General features: G+C 37.0%; 1 protein-coding gene across 7 annotated transcripts in view; it reads left to right on the plus strand.

Annotated features, from left to right (window-relative positions):
* The first annotated feature begins 4,109 nt into the window (after positions 1-4,109).
* LOC131244483 (small RNA 2'-O-methyltransferase) overlaps positions 4,110-19,514 on the plus strand; it is a 41,462-nt gene continuing 26,057 nt past the window's right edge. The window contains exons 1-2 of one of the 7 annotated variants that reach the window (XM_058244057.1): positions 4,110-4,219; positions 8,601-8,932. In XM_058244057.1, the coding sequence (XP_058100040.1) occupies positions 8,660-8,932 (273 nt within the window). In that variant the 5' untranslated portion in view covers positions 4,110-4,219; positions 8,601-8,659. Of the gene's footprint in view, positions 4,220-6,078; positions 6,662-6,766; positions 6,963-8,600; positions 8,933-14,506; positions 15,327-19,514 lie in introns of those variants that run through there. The other 6 variants (XM_058244066.1, XM_058244063.1, XM_058244070.1 and 3 more) reach the window with 6 other exon arrangements.

Raw genomic sequence — 19,514 nt, forward strand, 5'->3', positions numbered from 1 at the left:
AACATTGCATGAATTAGTCACTTTTTATACTCATCTTAAAATATTTCAAATATTTTTGGAGTGTATACTTTTGCTGCTTCATTTAACATCATGACATCAACAAACAATATTGCGGTACTTTACCTCATATTAAAATCAACTTTAGATTCCTTGTATCGTCGTTTGGTCACTACCCATTCGTAATGAGGAAGAAACGTAAAAGATTGTATTTGGAACTCAAATATTTTTTTAATACGCCATTCATGTTCTCACTTCGTTGCGTGCTTTTCATGTCAGCACAAAATGTATTTCTTTCATAAACCATAGCCCGTTTCACTCTTTCTTTAAATAAATTTTGTAGCCACTTGTTCTACACTAAATCATATTTCTCGAACAAGTTATTCCATGTAGTTAGAGACTTTTCCTCTCCCTCATAATCATATACACACTTACTAAAATCGGAACCAAAACTTTTTGAACCATTGAATACATTGCTAATGTGTTTTGCAGCATTTTGATATATATGCCATACCTATGGACGATGATATATTTCTGGCATCGCTAAAGCTATTGCATTGGTCATTACAGCATTTTGGTCTGTTAGTATTGTCATTGGTTGTTTTCCGAACATCGCACTTAAAAATGTTTGAAATAACCATTTGAAAGATTCAATTGTTTCATTGTACAGTAAGGTCGAACCAAATATTATAGTATGCTTATGATGATTTACCCCAATAAATGGAGCAAAAGGCCGCCTATAACTATTTATTCTATAGGTAGTATCAAAGCAAATGACATCCCCAAAAACACTGTAGTCTACTATTGATCTTCCATCTGCCCAGAACATGTTCGTCATTTGACCATCTTTGTCCACTTATATAACATAAAAGAAAGATGGATCATGAATTTGCTTTTGTTGAAAGTACTCTAAAACAACTCCTGCATCACCCTTTTCCATCGCTTTCATTCACTTTCTCTGTAAGTAGTTCTTGTAATCAGTTGGTGTGAAATCCATATTCTCTGGACCTCCAGCTTGTCAACTAAAATATTCGACACCTGCTCGTGGTGTTATTCCTGAATAATTTATGATATTTATGTCAACTTTTTTATCATTAGTTAAGCTTCTGTGTGACCTTAAATGTACACCTTCGTTAGTGTAACGACCTCATGGTTATGCTTTGCCACAAACTTATTCACACTATTTTTTCCATTCTTCTGAAGCTTAATCATCATGCTTATTTTACAATTCGTTCTTGTAATCGGACTAGTAGACCTCACGAGATCGGTTTGTTTCTTTTCACATTTTCGACCTTCTTTAGAACAACAAAATTTTTTGAAAACCATGACGTCTTTATTTTATTTTTATATCCATCCCCTTCGAGCACTGAACCCTATTTTTTTAGTATAGGTATTATAAAAATTGTATGCACTTTCTTTAGAAGAAAACTCCATTCCTAGTTTTGGTTCTTCATCTAACATGTCACCTATGTTGAATAGTACATCTTGCCATATGACTTTATTGCACTGACTTGCATCTTGAACATCTATTTCAATATCAAATTATAACCTTCGATATGGTTGAGAATATGCTCGACTTTCCAAGGTATTATCATCAATTTCAACAATTGACCTTCAAAAGTAAAAGGCGTACAAACCATGCAAACAATTTATTTCATAATGTAAGATATGTATATGGAATATAATAATAAGGGTTATAGTTATGCACATAAACACAAGCAACACAATTAGATAAATAAAACCCAAACGTGCCTATAGAGTTAACTCTCAGTGAAATTCTAAAAAGTCGTGGAATTGTACTGCATGACTAAGAAAGAGGTCTTTCCAATTGAACAAAAAAGAAACATATTTTCAGATATTTTCAAAATTTTACAAAAGCCCTATTTGGAATAATGGATAGGGATCAACTTACATCAAGCTAGTAATTCCATAATATGTTTGAATAGTTATGGTTACGACATACATAATCCAAAACAAAACCATCTCAACACTAACACTCTCCACATTTTTAGAATGCAAATATTAAAATTAAACTAAATTTAGTAGAGTTTCTAAATCGCTTGGAGTCATTCACGTAAAAAATCATTTATTTTCCATTTACTGTAGGGTGCCATAGATGAACAAAAAAAAAAAAAATTCAATCTAAAAAAAAAGCTAATAAAAAGCCTATTTAAAAATTTGATAACCATAACCATCCAATGGTCCTATTCCAAATTAAATTACAAATTGCTTTTAAGGTTTAAGAACTGGAAATTTTATACATAGAATTTGTATTTAAAGCCTCAAAATTTATTTCTAAATACCTATAAAGACTAATAGTTTCATACACATATGTACATATATATACTAAATCTAAACCTTTAATTTATTAGGAAAATTATGGATTAGGGTTTTATGAAAATTAGGGCAGACATTAAAAATATGAAAATTAATTTCTCATATATAAATGCTAATTAGGAATTTGAAGAATCTCAAGTTATAGATTAGGGATTTGAAAAATCCCCTAGTATAGATTTTCAATTTTTAATATAAAAATGCTAATTAGGAATTAGAAATTTTAAGAATCTCCAATTACGGATTAGGGATTTGAAAAATCCCCTACGATTTTTCAATTTCAAACCCTCATCCCTATTCTCTCATAAAACTATCAACGGAAAGGAGTAAAATCCGTAATCCCTAATCAACATCACCATGCAAAGAGAAAAAAGAAAGAAGAGCATACCGCTTAACTGCTACAAGTCGATATCACCGCCGCTGCCTTCTCATGCCACTATTGTTAATGGAGCTAGAAAGAGAGATGATAAATGGGTTGATGCAGATATGAGAGAGAGGGAAGTCGATTTCAAAAGGAGACGGAGAGGTCAACAGGAGAGAGCCAGAGGTTGTCGGTTTTTGTGTCTTGATGTAAAAGTATTATTCACTCAGTCCATCATTATTTAAAGATCATTTTACAGCATGAAACAAAAAATGAGTCAGAATCAAGGCTTAAGTGGACCACAAAGTGGGTATTGAATGACCGCCATTAAAAACTTCCTGGGGGCTTCAGGAGTTTTGGATCAAGCTGATATTTGTGTTTTCACTTCATCCAAGTCTACATGACCTTATGAATAGGTTGGATGGTACAAAAAACATCACAGTGGCCCTTAGAGAGGTTTCAATGGTGGATGTCATTATCATGGCTGCTTCCTTTGGTGTGGTCCACTGGAGATCTGAATCTACTTAATTTTTTGGATCATGCAATAAAATTATCTGAGAAAAGTTATTAACGGCGTGGATAAAATCCTTAAATCACAGTGGACCCCACATAGCCCTACCCGCACGGATTACCGTCTGGGTGGGGTAGGACACACTCCGCTTCCGTTGCATACCGGGTAACTCATTACGCCTAGCGTGCTGATTAAATTCTGTAACATTAACTCTGGTTTATGTATGTTATCCACTCCATTTATGTAATTTACCATATAATTTCAATGCTTGAGCCCAAAAAAGAAGCATATATAAAGTTCAAATGGACCACACCACATAAACAATGTGGATTGAATGTCTATCGCTAAAAAATTCTTAGGGCCACGAAAGTTTTGGATTAGACTTATATCCGTGTTTTCCCTTCATCCATGTCTTCATGATATCATGAACCGCTTGGATGACAAATAAAAATCACCGTAGGGCGTAGCAAGGCTTCAACAGTGGAAATTGTTACTTCTACTGTTTTATGTAGTACGATCCACTTGATCTTTGAATATGCTTAAATTTTGAGCTGAACGCCTTAAATTAGCTGTAAAAAATAATGGACGGCGTGGATAGACTACATACATTCAAGGTGGGCCCAACGAAGTTTACTCTGTACGGTAAAACCGTACTGAGTAACTGGGTACGCTGTCCGATTTCCGCTGGGATAGAAGGGGCAGCGTTTCCTCCTTTCACGGAAGAGGGAGAAAGAAAAACGAAGCCAAGAGGGAAGCGGCTCCACATCTTAGAGCCAATAAGGTCGTAACACGTCAACTCAGTACCCTTAGCGTACGTACACAATCCAATTCCGCGTACAATTAATAGTTAGTAGGACACCCGAAGGGATTTCGTTTTTTATTTTTAAGCACTTTCCCTCCTTCCTCCTCTCCTGGTACGAAACTCGACTTTTTCTCTGCAGTGAAAAGAAAGAAAAATCCCCGAATTTTCTTCTCCTTCCATCTCACTATCTCTTTATAAATTCTTCCAAGTCTTGGTAATTTTAGCAATCGATTCTGATGATTTCGTGCAATTTCCTTAAAAATTCGTTACGTTAATGGTTACCTTGGTTCTTTTGACGATTTGATGGGGTTTTAAGCTGTCTGCAGCGAATTTTATGGTTTTAGGGTCTTTTTGAGGAACTCGGCTACTGATTTTGATAGGTTTTAGCAATTCTCTTGAGGAATGCTTGAATTGATGGTTTTCCTAGTTTTTCCAGCCTTTGGATGGGCTTTTAGGACTTCTGAAACGATTTCTAGGGTTTTATGTTATTTTTGGTAATTTCGGCTACCGAGTTTGGTGATTTTAGCGAAAAATTCATCAAATCATGATTTTTCTCCCTATTTCTCTTACGTTTTGTTGGATTTGTAGGTTCTGCAATGTTTTTAGTTTTGGAGAAATTTCCCGCCCCTGACTTCGATACTTTCTAGCAATGTTCGTGAAATGCATGATTTTCCCTAACTTTTAAGCTTTCGTGGATTTTTAGGGATTCTGCAACAATCTCTAGGATATTGAAATTCTTCAAACGAAAATATGTAAATACAATATATATATATATATATATATATATATATATATATATATATATATATATAGAGAGAGAGAGAGAGAGAGAGAGAGAGAGAGAGAGAGAGAGAGAGAGAGAGAGAGAGAGAGAGAGAGAGAGAGTCTGGTGAGCCATAGCAAAGAGAGAGAGCCATAGCAAAGAGAGATGCAAATGAAGGGAGGAAACTGTTTTGTTTTTTCCTGGCCCACCAAAGTTTTGGATCAAAGTAAAAGTTAGGCCCTGGGGGTTTCATGGGGTGCTGCATCACGTGGACCGTTCAGATTTTAGACTCACATCACGTATGATGAGTTCTCAAAAAGTTCGCATGAATTCTGTACGAACTGGTGTGCAGCTGAGCATTCGGCTACACACACACACACACACACACACACACCTTTCAATGGATTTATTTCTGGCTTCCTTCAATTTAAGCTTTCAAGGTTTTGCAGCTTATTTTGATTGTTTTTGGCGATGTTCTTGGCAAGATTTTGATGGATTTTGATTGTTGTGCGAGTGATTTTTAGGGTATTGAGATTCCGCGAGCAAATTTTTTTTTTTTTTTTTTCTTGGAACGATTTTTAGGGTTTTGAGATTCTGCGAGCAACAAACATCTCTTGTTGCTTTCTTTCTCAGATTTTGATGATTTCCTGCAATGTTCTTGAAAAATAATAAATGCATGGTTTTTTTTTTTTTTTTTACTAATCCTTTTTTGGATTTTTATGGTTTCTACAGGTGTTAGGGTTCTAGAAGCTATTTCTTACTCATGAAGCCTTATGTGTTTCTTTGAGTAGGTATTTTTCTCGGGTTGTTTTGATCAAGGTTCAAAATATTGTTTGACCACACTGTTTTGTCATATTAATTTATCATGGGAGTACATTCTTGATTTGATACAATAATTATGATTTATGAATCCTAGCATAATACTTAATGTCAAATTACGTGGGGAGGAATGCATTGACGAGACATCCGGATACTATGCTTTTGTATTGGAATGAATAGATGATATAGACCTACACAAATAATACTTCCCAATGACATACTACGTAGCAAACTGTTATTGGCAATGAACTTATTGTGATAAATTCTGATTTTGAAGTGATACATTCAGATATGTTGAACCCTGGTTTGGTCTTTTGCTTACTTTTTAGGAAGACACCCACAATGTTGCCACTATGACTTGCCTCAAAAGGCAAATTTTTATTATTATTTATTTTTTAATTCTTTCACTCGTTCCTTCTCTAGTCTGTTCTAAGGAATGGTCTAGAATCTAGTTCTTCACGAAGATTTTTGAATTTCTAACGATGATATATTTGTGTAAGTTAAAGATCGTGATATACAACAGTTGCAGTGTTTTTAGCCTTTCTAAAAATTGTTGCTTATTCATATTGATAATTTTGCTTCTTATTGTTGTTATGTTGTGCATGTGTTTAAATTTTGGCAAATCAGAGTTTGTTACACGGGATTTACTATGAGTATTAGTTTTTTAGAGAATACTGAAATTTATTAAAAGCATGCCAAAAAGCACAAAAGAATACAACCTGACCCTACATCTCCAAAAAAAAAAAAAAAACAAAAAAAGAGAGATAGGAGAGATTGACAAATTTGACTGCCTTTACATAAGATTCCCAACCCAAAACATTGCATTTAACTTCCCTAATAACCCCTTTTAGCGAAGAATTCCTATTCCAAAAACAACACCCATTACAATCCCCCAAATGGACCAAAAAATTGCCAAAATAAACAATCTTGACACGACTTTCCCAACTTTCCCCATCCTTACTCCATGCCAAGCCCATAAAAGATGCATAATAGACTTCGGCATCACCCAACTGGTATGAAAAGTATCCAAAAAGTGCTTTCACACATTTCGAGAAAAGTGTAGTTAATGAAGAGGTGATCAATTGACTTTGCCTCATGCACATCAAACAGATGTTGGGAAAAGGCAAGGGATCTTCTTTGCAAATTATTGATTGTTAGCACTCTCTTTCTTCTCACCAGCCAGACGAAGGTTGGCGGCCTTGGAGGAGCTCCATAATACCACAGATGGAACAGAAAGGGAGGTATGAGGAGTGTCTTATGCACCATACTGTAGAAAGGGTGGATGGAAAAGCGGCCCAAACTATGCACATGCCAAACCATCGAATCCTCTTCTCGAGCTGAGGGGACAACATTCTTCAATCGATCCAACAACATGGTAAGCTCCATAATCTCCTCATCTGTTAGATCCCTATGGCAAGGGGGAGACCACACCACATAACTGCCACATATTGAATAACAACGGTCGTCAGAAAGGAAATTCCTTTGTGAAACAAATGCTTTGCCGATGCTGCTGCTTTCCAAATATTAGAATTGCGGTAGAGAGATGATCTGTTCACTCTCCATCCACCCTTCTGCTTGCTATATTTGGTTGCAATAAGCTCCCTCCTTAACCTTCCCTCTTTGGTGCTAAATCTCCATAGCTACTTCCCAAGGAGCGCTATAGTTCTAGTTCCTAGATCCTTTAAACCAGTTCTGCTTTCAGTAATCAGCTTGCACACATCTTCTTACTTGAGGAGATGAAACTTGTTTTTCTCCTCAGCCCCTTGCCACAAGAAGTCTCTTCACACTTTTCTTGTTTTCCAACATATCCAAAATTGACTTAGGGCATTTGAATAACGACATAAAGTACGCCTGTGTATTAAAAAAAAACGATAGCTTTAATAGGGGTTAAGCGACCTCCCAAAGACAAATAATGGTGCTTCTAGCTCAAAAGCTTCCTCAATCTTCTCAATAACCCTATCTTACAAGTGTCTAGCCAGCTTACCTATGTAAAGGGGCAATCTTAAATAAGATGAAGGAAAAGCCCCTTTTTAACAATAAAAAGCAACAACCAACTATGACAGCTCCTCACTATCCACATGGGCTCTGAGCATTTCACTTTTGGTGACATTGATACTTAGCCCTGAAACCGCTTCAAAATAAGCAATGATTTTTTGAAGATTATCTATCGAGGCCGTATTCACATCGCAAAATTGAAGGGTATCATCTGCACATTGAAGGTGGCTAATCTGAAACACCCCCAAAAAAAAAATAAAATAAAAAATCACTGCACTAGTAGTCCTCACATTTGTTACTGCCTATCAAATTCGTAATTATGTCAATATATCCTCTTGAGACTCTTCTTTACCTTCACCTATTGGATTATTTTTCTAAAGACCCTATCATATGCCTTCTCTAAGTAAATAAAGACCATATGAAGATCCTCTCCTCTCCATATTTCTCCATTAGTTGTCTGTGTAGGAAAATAGTCTCAATGGCTGACCTTCTTGACATAAATCCAAAGTGATTTTCTGATACATTTGTCTCATCTTAATCTTTGCTCAATCAATCTCTTTCAAAGTTTCATTGCGTGACTTGTAAGTTTGATCCCACAATATAATGTTTTTTTTTTTTTTTTTTTTTTATAAATTTGATTGCAAGATAGTTAGTGCATCTCTGTAATCCCACGAGATTACTGTCTGGATATAGTTGTCTTAATTTGTCAATAGTGAAGTTGTCTTAATTTGTCAATAGTGATTGATTTGGGTGTCACATTTGATATCAAATTTTAAAGCGTAAGCCAATCCAGGGTTTTTGTAAGTTGAAATCTGGTAATATTTTTTGCCATTTTGAAATAGTAATTTCAACTTTAAAGCACAAAAAATAAAATAAAAATAAAAATCAAGGGTACTTGTTTGTAGTCAATAGTTACTTTGCCAGTTGTTTAAATTAGGCATTTATACTTTTATTTTTAATTGAGATTATGTGTTCACCATTAGTGATTCATTTCAATGTCACATTTCTTGTCAAACAGGAGCAGAAGTTAGCGGTTTTGTAATTTATTTAATATTTATATATCCCGAGGGGCTCGCAATGGAAATTGGAGAAACTCAGCCCCCTGTAGCAAAAAGGGCTACACTTACTCCAAAGGCACTTATACACCAGAAATATGGTGACAAGGCATGTTATAAGATAGAAGAGGTCCAGGAGGCTGTCCAAAATGGCTGCCCTGGATTGGCTATCCGTCAACAGTGCCGGTCTTTGTTTCGCTGCTTTTTGGAGCTTCCTGAATTTTCGGTTACTTCGGAGACCTTCTCCAAAAAAAAGGATGCAGAGCAGTCTGCTGCAAAGATGGCTCTGGAAAAGGTGCGATCATATTGCTTGTAATGTACTTTACTCTCTCTTATTTACTTCCTCCTTTTAATTCATCTTTTTATCTCTATGTACGAGTGGTGTGATTAATGACTGCGTCATGAAGAGGAGCTTTAGATTGTTCATATGGCTGCTTTCTAATTACTAAATTTTCTTATCAATAGTTGTAATTCATAAATAGAGAGAGAGAGAGAGAGAGAGAGAGAGAGAGAGAGAGAGAGTAAAACATGCAAGAGTACAAAAGGGGGCAATCTTGCCACTCCTTCCTTGGGAAGATCGTTGACATTTGGCAATATTTTTTGCCTCCTTGACTATTTGGCACAATGAGACATATAACATTGTTGATTACTCCGTGGCAACTTCGTTGGCAATTTCATTGACTTCCCTGACTGCACAATGAAAAGTCTAATATTGATAATAGCTTCCCCAAATCTCATTGACGATGAAATATAGTTTCCATAGACTGACATCAAGAGATGACACCTACTTGATGACGTTTTTCAAATTCCAATCCATGACCAGCAGCTGTAAGAGGAAAGAAGATTCTCTATCCTTATCTAAGAGTGCTCATTTTGTTCTGTTTAAATCTTATACACCATTCAGCGAGTTATATAAGAACTCTCAATCTCAGACAGAACCAGCTACCAAAAATTGTGCTTACAACTGGGTGGTGGGAATCTCTACTTCACTGTGAATTTCAACTTTCTTGTGTTACTATTGGTCAGTGTTTTCCCATCTCTTCTTCTTCTATCTTCCAGGAGTCCAGTGAATTCCTTCCTAATACTCATGATGGAAAACAGTCTGTCCTATCACTACCTTGGCAAGCTTCTTTTGGAACAGCCAATGAATCTCAAGAGGACTAATAAACTAGTTTCTCTTTCCATCCTTAAATGGATAGGAAGGTGATTCACCATCTTGTACGCATGAAGCACGTATCATGGGAAAAAAAACTATCTCAGATGTTTTTTTTTTTTTTTTTTGAAAGATCACGAGATTTATATTAATATGATAAAAAAGGAAAACAAACAGAGAGAACAAGGCCACTGAGGAAGCGGGCCCCCTAGGCTCCAAGAAAGAGAAAATCATAGCCCTTAAGATAATCTACATTTGAAGCCCACCCTACCATTAGACATTTTGCTCTACAAACTATAGACTCCACAGAATTGGAAACATCCCTTAAGCATCTCCCGTTTCTTTCTTCCGAAACCGACCACCAAACAACCAGTAGAGCCATTCTCCATAACAAAGTCCTATGCTTGCCTAGTCTGACACCATGCCACGCCTTTAAGAGTTGATCTGCCGTATCAGGAAAAGACCAACTCATTCTAAAGCAGCTTAAAAATTCTGACCAGATTTGGTTGATAAAGGAGCAGTGAACAAGAAGATGATCAACCGACTCTTCGTCCGCCATGCAACATAGACACACATTAACTATAATCATCCCCCCTTTTCTCAAATTGTCGACCGTGAGTATCTTCTTCTTTCCGACCAGCCATCCAAAGGATGCAATCTTGGGAGGGACCGGATATTTCCAAATCTGATTTGTTAAGGATTCTTCTTTGAAGGAAGAATCGCTGTCCAACAGGTTGTATATCGACTTTACCGAAAATTTACCGGATTTGTCGAACCTCCAGATTAGTCTGCACTGAGCTGATCTGGCTTGATTCTGTAAATGCGGTCAAGGAGGGACACATTCTCTTCGATCTCCTAAACATGTAAATTTCTTCCACACACCATGTTCCACTCTGTTTTCCCGCCGAGGACAGTATAACAGCTAGCTACTAATATAGCTTGATTAGGAGCGAGACGGAATATATTCGGAAAATCTTCTTTCAAGGCCACGTCTCCCGCCCAAATATCTTCCCAAAACCGAATGTTATCCCCCTTCCCTGTATTGAACCCGATACCTTTGAGAACCTCCTTTTTCATGGATAACACACCCCTCTAAAGGGCCAAAGCCCTATAAGATGATGAATCCTTGGTCCACCAACCTCCCTCTGAACTGCTATATTTGCTTTTGATTAACTTATTCTAATGACTCCCACTTTCAGTCCCTAGTCTCTAGATCCACTTCCCTAAGTTGGCCTCCCTCTGTGTATAGGAAGGCCTCCTATGTCTCTATGGGACAAGGTCATCGATAGGTTTGAGAAGCATCTTGCAAGATGGAAATGTAGATATTTATCTTTGGGCGGTCGTCTCACCCTCATAAAGGCTGCTCTATCGAATCTTCCGTTGCACTTCATACCCTGGCTCCACCTTCTTGAATATGCTTGCACACCTCTTTCCATTTGACTAGGTGGAATTTCTTCTCCTCCTTCTCATGCCATAGGAAATCCCATCTTAACTTTTCTAGATTAGCCAAAACTGAAGCCAGACATTTGAATAAGGACATGAAGTACAATGGAAGATTTGATACAACAACCTTTATGAGGGTGAGACGACCACCCAAAGATAAATATCTACATTTCCATCTTGCAAGATGCTTCTCAAACCTTTTTATGACCTTGTCTCATAGAGACATAGGAGGCCTTCCTATACATAAAGGGGGGCCAACAAAGGTGTTTTCGGTAGCGCTTGTAGTGCAGCATAGCTAAAACGCTTCGTAACGTATGCAAGTATCGTAGCTCCCTTAGTAGTGTAAGCTACATGGCATGTAGCGTACACTACCTGAAATCTCATTTTTTAAGTGCTTCTTCTATGCTAGTTCAACACCTATTTTAAAATAGTGGTGACTCATCCCTATCACACGTGGTGCTACATTAGATCAATTCGGACCATCCAAATTGTGGTCCATATCGTGGATAGAGCACTTAGATCAATTCGGACCATCCAAATAGTGGTCCATATTGTGAATTTGTGATGTTTCAATGAATAAAAAAATTGGTCACACTTAGAGATGTCTGAAGGCAGAGAGACATATTTTTCATGAAAATATGTGGTTGATAATCTAGATTTGCAGTCAAGAACTCGTAGGAATTATGCATTTTGTAAATTTTATCATAATTTTCTATTGTTTTAATAAGAAAATATTAAGCTACATGCTATAGAGGGCCAAACTCTACGCTATACGCTATTCAAAACACTGGTCAAAACTGATTAGAATGTGGATTCCTCTCTATGTTTTTGTCCAGTAAATTGACTTAACCCTATGTGGAATAAACTTCGTGTCTGTGTAAGCAAAAACTTCATCCACTTCCAATCAGTGTTTTAAGTCTCAACGATATCGGCCGATATCAGTGCTCGAAATATCGGTTTTGCATTATGTATCACACCCTTGGGATATGGATACATATCGATTATCGCATGGGATATATCCCACGATATATCTTGTATCCCACCTGTGTGATACGAAACATACAAGTAGTGTCGATATATCCCACATGTTCAATCCGGTGAGCATTTTCAATTTTCGATCTCCTTTTTTTTTTGTTGAAATTATGTTAAATCAGTGTCAAATGATTATAAATCCATTGGTTCTTCATGATTTGCATGAAAATCATAGAGTTGGAGCTTTGATTTTGATATCCATTGGTTCTTCATGTTTTTTTTTTTTTTTTGAAAAAAGATGGTGGTACCAACTCCTCGAACCTTTGACTTAAAAGGTTAAGAATCAATCACGTCAACCAACCAACCTTGGTCCTTCATGTTTTTTTTTTTCAAAAATTTCCTTCAACCAGTTGTCAATTGAGACTAATTTCATAGTATTTAGGAGTATTTGATAAAATGATCATCACATACACTCTAATTTTGAAATTTGAGTGTAGGTGGTCTGATTTGGGGAAAATTGGAGAAAATTTTGAAAAATTCCCAATTTCTCCCAAATTGCTCGCAATGTTGCAATCAAGCATGTATGACAACTGATCTATTGATTTGTTAAGTCCTTATCAATGTTTGGAAAATAATTTTTTTTAAATTAAAAATTATTAAAATAATATTTTTTTCGAAATTTTCCTTCAGCCAGCTGTCAATTGAGACTAATTTCGAAATATTTAGGAGTGTTTGATGAAATGATCATCACATACACTCTAAATGCTATGCATTCAATTTGAATATAGTTACATTAGTTCAATCAGACAACGCATAGCTTAGGACCCTATACCAAAGAAACCTATTATGTGCACTTCTTTTCTGAGATGTTATAATTTCAAAGTGTGTATTAAGGTCTTTTTTAACAATCCCTGAAGTTTCATTGAAAAATTCAACCATTTCCCCAATGTTTCCCCATGTTTCCCAAAATGTGTGATGAATTACTTTATACAAACGATATATCCTGTGTGATAACCGATACGTATCTATATCCCAAGGATGCGATGCATAACACGATACCGATATTTCGAACACTGGTTACGGATGTACTTGTTGATAGATCAAAAGCCAAATAAGACAGAGATCAAAAAGCGGATTGATGGCTTGATCTATAAAAAGGAGTTAATGGACGGATCGACTAGTAGATCAATGGAACTTGCTAGTGTGTTTGTCACAATAGGTATCGAGTTGCTGATGGATCCATCCATAAAAGAGTTAATCAATGGATTGGCAAAGATTAATAAACTCTTTGGTGTGATGCTCAAGGGTGATAGGTGTTATGCTAACAATATCAAGGTACGAATGATAAATGTGCATGTTTTCTTACATTAAATACTGTTCATTTTATTGTTGAGTAGAGCAAATTCAATTCCTTGGATAAATCTTGGCAAACGTTATGGATTCATGGAGTGATCTATTCAAAACTAGAATGATACTTGGAAGGATTGGTCGTTGATGGAAATAGTTATAAGAACTTCATCCCCGAGGCAGTGACAAAATTGTCAAATTTAGGTAATTTTCCAAAGTGTGAAGAATATGCAACCCGTTGTTTCTGGTTGATGTATTCTTGATGAGGATTTTATTCCAAAGATATGTGGTGTGCGATCATATCATGAGTCACTGGGATGCTTTTCTTGGACAATCATGCAAGATAAAAATGCTTTTGACAATTAGGAGAAGAACATTTTTTCATTTCTGAAGGATAGGAAATGGTCACAACGAAGTCAATGTCTGAGAAGATACGAATGTCAATCAATCCTCCAAAATAAGACATACAAGTGAAATCGATTGAAGTTTCAAAGGAAGCATCAATTGAAGTTTCAAAGGAAGCATCAAAGGATAAATCTGCCAATAGATCTATGGTTTTGTATGATGGACAAGCAAACAGAAAGATGGATCGGGAGGCTAATTGACAGCTTGATTTATAAAAGAGTTAATGGGCAGATTTGACGAGTAGATCAATGGAACTTGCTAGTTTGTGCATCACAATAGGCGTGGTCTTGGTGATGGTTCTATCTAGAAAAGAATTAATGGATGGATTGGTGAAGATTAATTAACTCTATGTCAAAGTACAAATGGTAATTTTTTTTCTGATGTTATAAATTCTTTGTTTTATTAGTTGAGTTCTTTCCATATAACAGTTTTGATATCATAGCAAGTTGAATATGTTTGGGTTGGTCATGTGCTGATATGCAAATGTTTTGAAAATAAAATTTGACTGCTGATAAGAAAGGGCCGATGGCTGACCAATTTTTCCAGCAGGTGGGTAGTGTGATGGTGTGATGCTCTTCTTTCAGTCATACTCTTATGGATGAGGAAATTGCATGCTTATCTCAGTTGCTAAATCTGCTGAAGCTCATCTACATTCTGGGGTTGGATGTGACGAGAATCTATGGGCTTGAGCCAAAAGGCATTTTTTTATGAGCTCACTCATCCACGGGTTATTGGTAGATATATCAGCGAGGGCTTCAGCTTTTGTCAAAGTTTGGGAGTCAGCAGTCCTGTTGAAAGTCAGTGCTTTCTTTGGTTGGTCTTGCTTGATAAGATATCCTCACAGTGGATTAAGTGGAGAGGGATGCCTCTACCTAACAGCTGCAGTATGTGTTGTGCGGATGTAGAGATTGTGAACCATCTCTGAATTCATTGCGTATATTTTAGGATAGTTTAGAGGGTTGTCGTAGAAAAGTTTGGCATTCGGTGGGTCTTCCTGGAGTTGGTGCTCGATCTAGTGGATGGCTGGATGACCGATGCTTGGGGATCAATTGGTAGGTTTCTGTGGATTATGGTAGTGGATGCTAAAAATCTGGTCCCTTTGGCTCAAGAGAATGATAGGATTCTCAGTGGTAGAAAAAGTCAGCGAGTTTGATTAAACTCAATTTTTTAATTTGCTAGTGAGGTGGGTGAAAAATCCAACATAAAGTTTTGAGGGTCCTCTGCTTCCTTACTGGTGTCTAGCTGTGATGAAGTGATTTAGTGCAATTGGCAGAAGGTGAAAGTCGTCGGTAGCTAGAAGTTCCCCCTTGGGAATTTTTCAAAATCCATTTTGATGTGGAATCCTGGGCCTGTTCGGGTGGGTGGTCAGGTGCGGGATTCTATTGAATCAAAGCTGTTTAATTTTCCAGAAAAATTGTTCTTACACATTCCAAAATTTCCAAAACCTCAACTTTTCTTCATGTTGTCAAGATCACAATTATATTCAGCTTTTTCCTGGCTGTTTTCGAAGGGGAATCCAATGCAATTGCATGGGTGAACTCTGGTTCCCATCCATGGAATCTTTCACATCAAGGAATTGGCTGACTTATGTTTGAAAGAGGTTCCCAGGGAAGCAAATGGCAAGTCGGTTAATTTGGCAAAGATCGGAGCTGTTAGTGCCAATTTCCAATCAATCGATGGAAGAGTCAGCTATTAGAAGTAGGCTTCTTTTTTCTTTTTCTTTTTTTTCCTTCCTGGTTTTATTGGTTCTATTTTACTGAGTCCTGTATTTTTTCCCTAGTTGTCTTCTGTCTGAGGCTCTCAGGTGTCCTCTTCTCCTATATTCTCTCTCTCTCTCTCTCTCTCTCTCTCTCTCTCTCTCTCTCTATTTTCTTAATAAATTTTGGTTATCCAAAAAATGGGCTTGTCTATTTAAACTAGAAGATTGGTTCATTGAAGAATTGTTAGGATGATAATTGATGGAGATAGTTATAAACTTCATTCTTGAGGTGGCGATAACAAAATTGTCGTTGTGGGCTACTTTCCAAAGTGTGAAGAACATCAGACTTATTGTTAGTGTTTGATATATTCTCTTGGAGAAATTCTACTCTGAAGATGTATGGTGCATGATCATTCTCATAAATCAGTCCAATATTTTTCTTGGGTGATCATGCACGATCGAAATGCTTTCCACAATGTGGAGAAGAATACTTGTTCCTCTAGGATAAAAAAGGGTCACAATGTAGTCAACGTTTGAGAAGATATCAATGTTAATGAATCCCCTAAAAGAAGATGTGAGAGAGAAATCAATGGAAGAATTGAAGGAAGAATGGATAATTTGTAAAGAGATCTATGGTTATGGATGTATTTGCTGATGGATCATATGGCGGATTGACAACCTGATGGACTGACAAGTAGATCAGTGGAACTTGCTACTGCTTTCGTCTCAATAGGTATGAACCTGCTGATGGATCTGTCCATAAAAGAGTTAATGGATGGATTGGCGAGGATTAGTCAACTCTTTGGCTGTGATGCTCAAAGTCTGTTGATGTGATGCTAACCAGGTCAAGGTGTGAATGATAAATGTGCGTGTTTCTGACATTAAATGGTGTTCGTTTTATTAGTTTCATTCTTTCATTACAACAGTTATGATATCAGAACAAGTCCAATTCCTTGAAATAAATTTTGGCAAATGATATGGATTTGTTGAGTGATCTATTATAAACTAGATAAATGGTACATGGAAAGATCTTGAAGATGGTAACTGATGGAAATGGTTATGAAAAATTCATCCCCGAGTAAATGATAACAAAATGGTCAAATTTAGGTTGTTTTCTGAAGTGTGAAGAATATACAACTTGTTGTGGCTGTTTTATGTATTATTTTGGAGAATTTCACTCTGAAGATGTGCGGTTCGTGATTAGTTTCGCAAGTCATTGTGATAATTTTCTTGGAGAATCGGGCAGAATGGAAATGCTTTCTACAATGGGGAGAAGAATAATTTTTCATTCCTGAAGGATAGGAAATGGGTCATAATGACACCAATGTCTGAGAAGATATGGATGTTATCTCCCCCTTGGTTGCAGATCTTCTAACTAGGTGCTGCCACTGCTTTGAATCCCTGCTCTGGACTCTCAATCCTGACTCCTATCTATTTATACCTGTTTACATTTTGAAAAGGATGCTTCCCTGCTCCCGCACCAGAATTTGTTGTCACTTCGCTTCACACTTCGTGCAACCATAATCCCCACTAAAGAAGACCTTCAAGAGAAATAGGCGGAAGAATCAAATGAAGCCTCAATGGATGAATCTGTGGATAAATCTATGGTTGTGGATGTATTTGTTGACGGATCATAAGGCAGATTGATAGCCTGATTTATAAAAGAATTAATGGATAGATTGAGAGGTAGATCAATGAAACTTACTAGTGTGTGCTTCACAATAGTTATGGACTTTTTGATGGATCTGTCTATAGAAGAGTTAATTGATGAATTGGTGAAGATTAATCAACTCTTCAGGTGTGGTGCATAATGTTGCTTGGTGTGAATGATAATGTGCATGTTTTTTTTTTTCTTAAAATATGTTAAATAGTGTTTGTGTTTATTAGCTGCATTCTTTTTTTCTTTTTTGATGACGTCAGAGTATCCCCACCCCATTTTGAGGCGAGACTATTCCCTGTGGATGCACGCAATCACCTACAAACCACGTGCATCGGGTAATCCTAGGGAGGGGAATCGAAGTCGCGTCTATGGGGAGCACACCTACGACGCTTGCTGTTCGCCCAAACCCCCCGTGAGTCAGCTAGCATTCTTTACCTAAAACACTTTTGATATTAGAGCAAGTTCAATTCCTTGGGTTAAATTTTAGCAAGCAATTTGGATTCACTGGATGATCTTTTTAAAACTTGAGAGTGGGACATGGAAGCATTGTTATGATGGTAATTGATAGAAATTTTAAGAAGAAATTCATCCCAAGGAGGCAAAAACAAAATTATCAAATTCATCATGGCAAGCCCACTTAAGATGAGATGCTCGTGCTTTGGAGAATGATTCCTTGGGGTCGATGAGCAGAGCAAACAAGGTTCAACAAACAGATCTGAAGAATAATCAAAACATGAATCGATGAAATTGGATCTACTAAAACAATGAAAGACAGAATGATGGTGGATCAACAGAACCAGCTAAGGTGTGCATCAAGGCAAATGTGGGTATGTCAATCATGACATGAAGATCAGAGCGAACAATTCAAGGGCTAGAAAGGACATTGAAGACAATGGATTTTTTGGGTTGCATGCGAATTCAAGCAGGAGGGATGTGGTATGCAGCGGACTCCAGCAAAAGTTATGTCAGCCAACTTGTATGATAACATCAACAAGTGGAGCGAAAGCAATTTCTTTTCCAAAACAGTGAATTGATGAAACTAGTCCCCACCATCACTTCTCGGTTCAGGATATGGAACTCATGATTTGTACAGATGACAAGAGCGGTCGCTGGATACATATACAGTCTATTCAACCAGATTAATGTACCCCACAAGTGATCTGATATCGTGGTTTAAATGACTCGGTTGGTTGAGTCATCTTGGTTTCGATCAGAACTGATCTGGGCTGCACCACCGTGACGACAAATAACCCCGACTCAAATAACCCCTTCTTGGTTTTGTCTGAGTTAGGTGTAGCTGTGCCGAGAACAACAATTGATGTTAGGCCAATAATTGATGTTAGGATTGAAATAGGAAAATGGTGTGATTCCCTAGGTGGGGAGGGAGGATGAGAGGCCAACAACAAATGACGTTAGGCAAAAGGTGTGGTTCCATAGGTAGGGAGCAAGAAGAGGCAGAGGCCAAACAACTGATTTTATGATTTAGGAAAGAGGTGTGTTCCCCTAGTTCTATCGTAGCAAATGGTGTGGTTCCATAGGTAGGGAGCAAGAAGAGGCAGAGAAGCCAAACAACTGATTTTATGATTTAGGAAAGAGGTGTGATCCCCTAGTTCTATTGTACTCTTTAGTGGTGTGGTGCCCTGCTAGGGTGCTGAGATCTCTTCAACAATCCCTTTTATTATAGCCATTTTCTGTTCTTGAAATTAATTCCTAACATTATGAACTAGAATATGTCCTATGCTACATCATTTGGGAGATGAGTAAAATATCATTTGCCATGTGTTGCGAACACATCTTATTATTTTATTTTGAACTTCATATTCCTTGTTTTTTTTTTTTTTTTGGGACCATTTCTCGATTTGTGCTTGTCATCCTTGCGTAGGGGCTGTGCTGATCTTCCTTATTCCTTTTTTAACCTATGATTTTTTTTTTCCCCATATTGGTGAGGCTAATTTCTGTAGCAGTCTCTCTAGGCAAAGCATAGTAATGAGATGGCCTCCTTTAGTTATCTCTTTGTTGCCTTTCCCTTAGATCCTCGTATACATGTTTATATTTTTTTTCTTTAAATAAAAGAACTGATACCATTAAAAAGAGAAGCTTTGTGTTTCTAGCAATGTTAGACAATGCTGCACCAATAAGATCATGATGCAATTATATGTTGAGAACTTTTTGTTCTTTTCTTCTCTTGTTTCTCTGTT

Source organism: Magnolia sinica, chromosome 1 (assembly GCF_029962835.1).
Source record: "Magnolia sinica isolate HGM2019 chromosome 1, MsV1, whole genome shotgun sequence".
In the NCBI taxonomy this organism is placed as follows: Eukaryota; Viridiplantae; Streptophyta; class Magnoliopsida; order Magnoliales; family Magnoliaceae; genus Magnolia; species Magnolia sinica.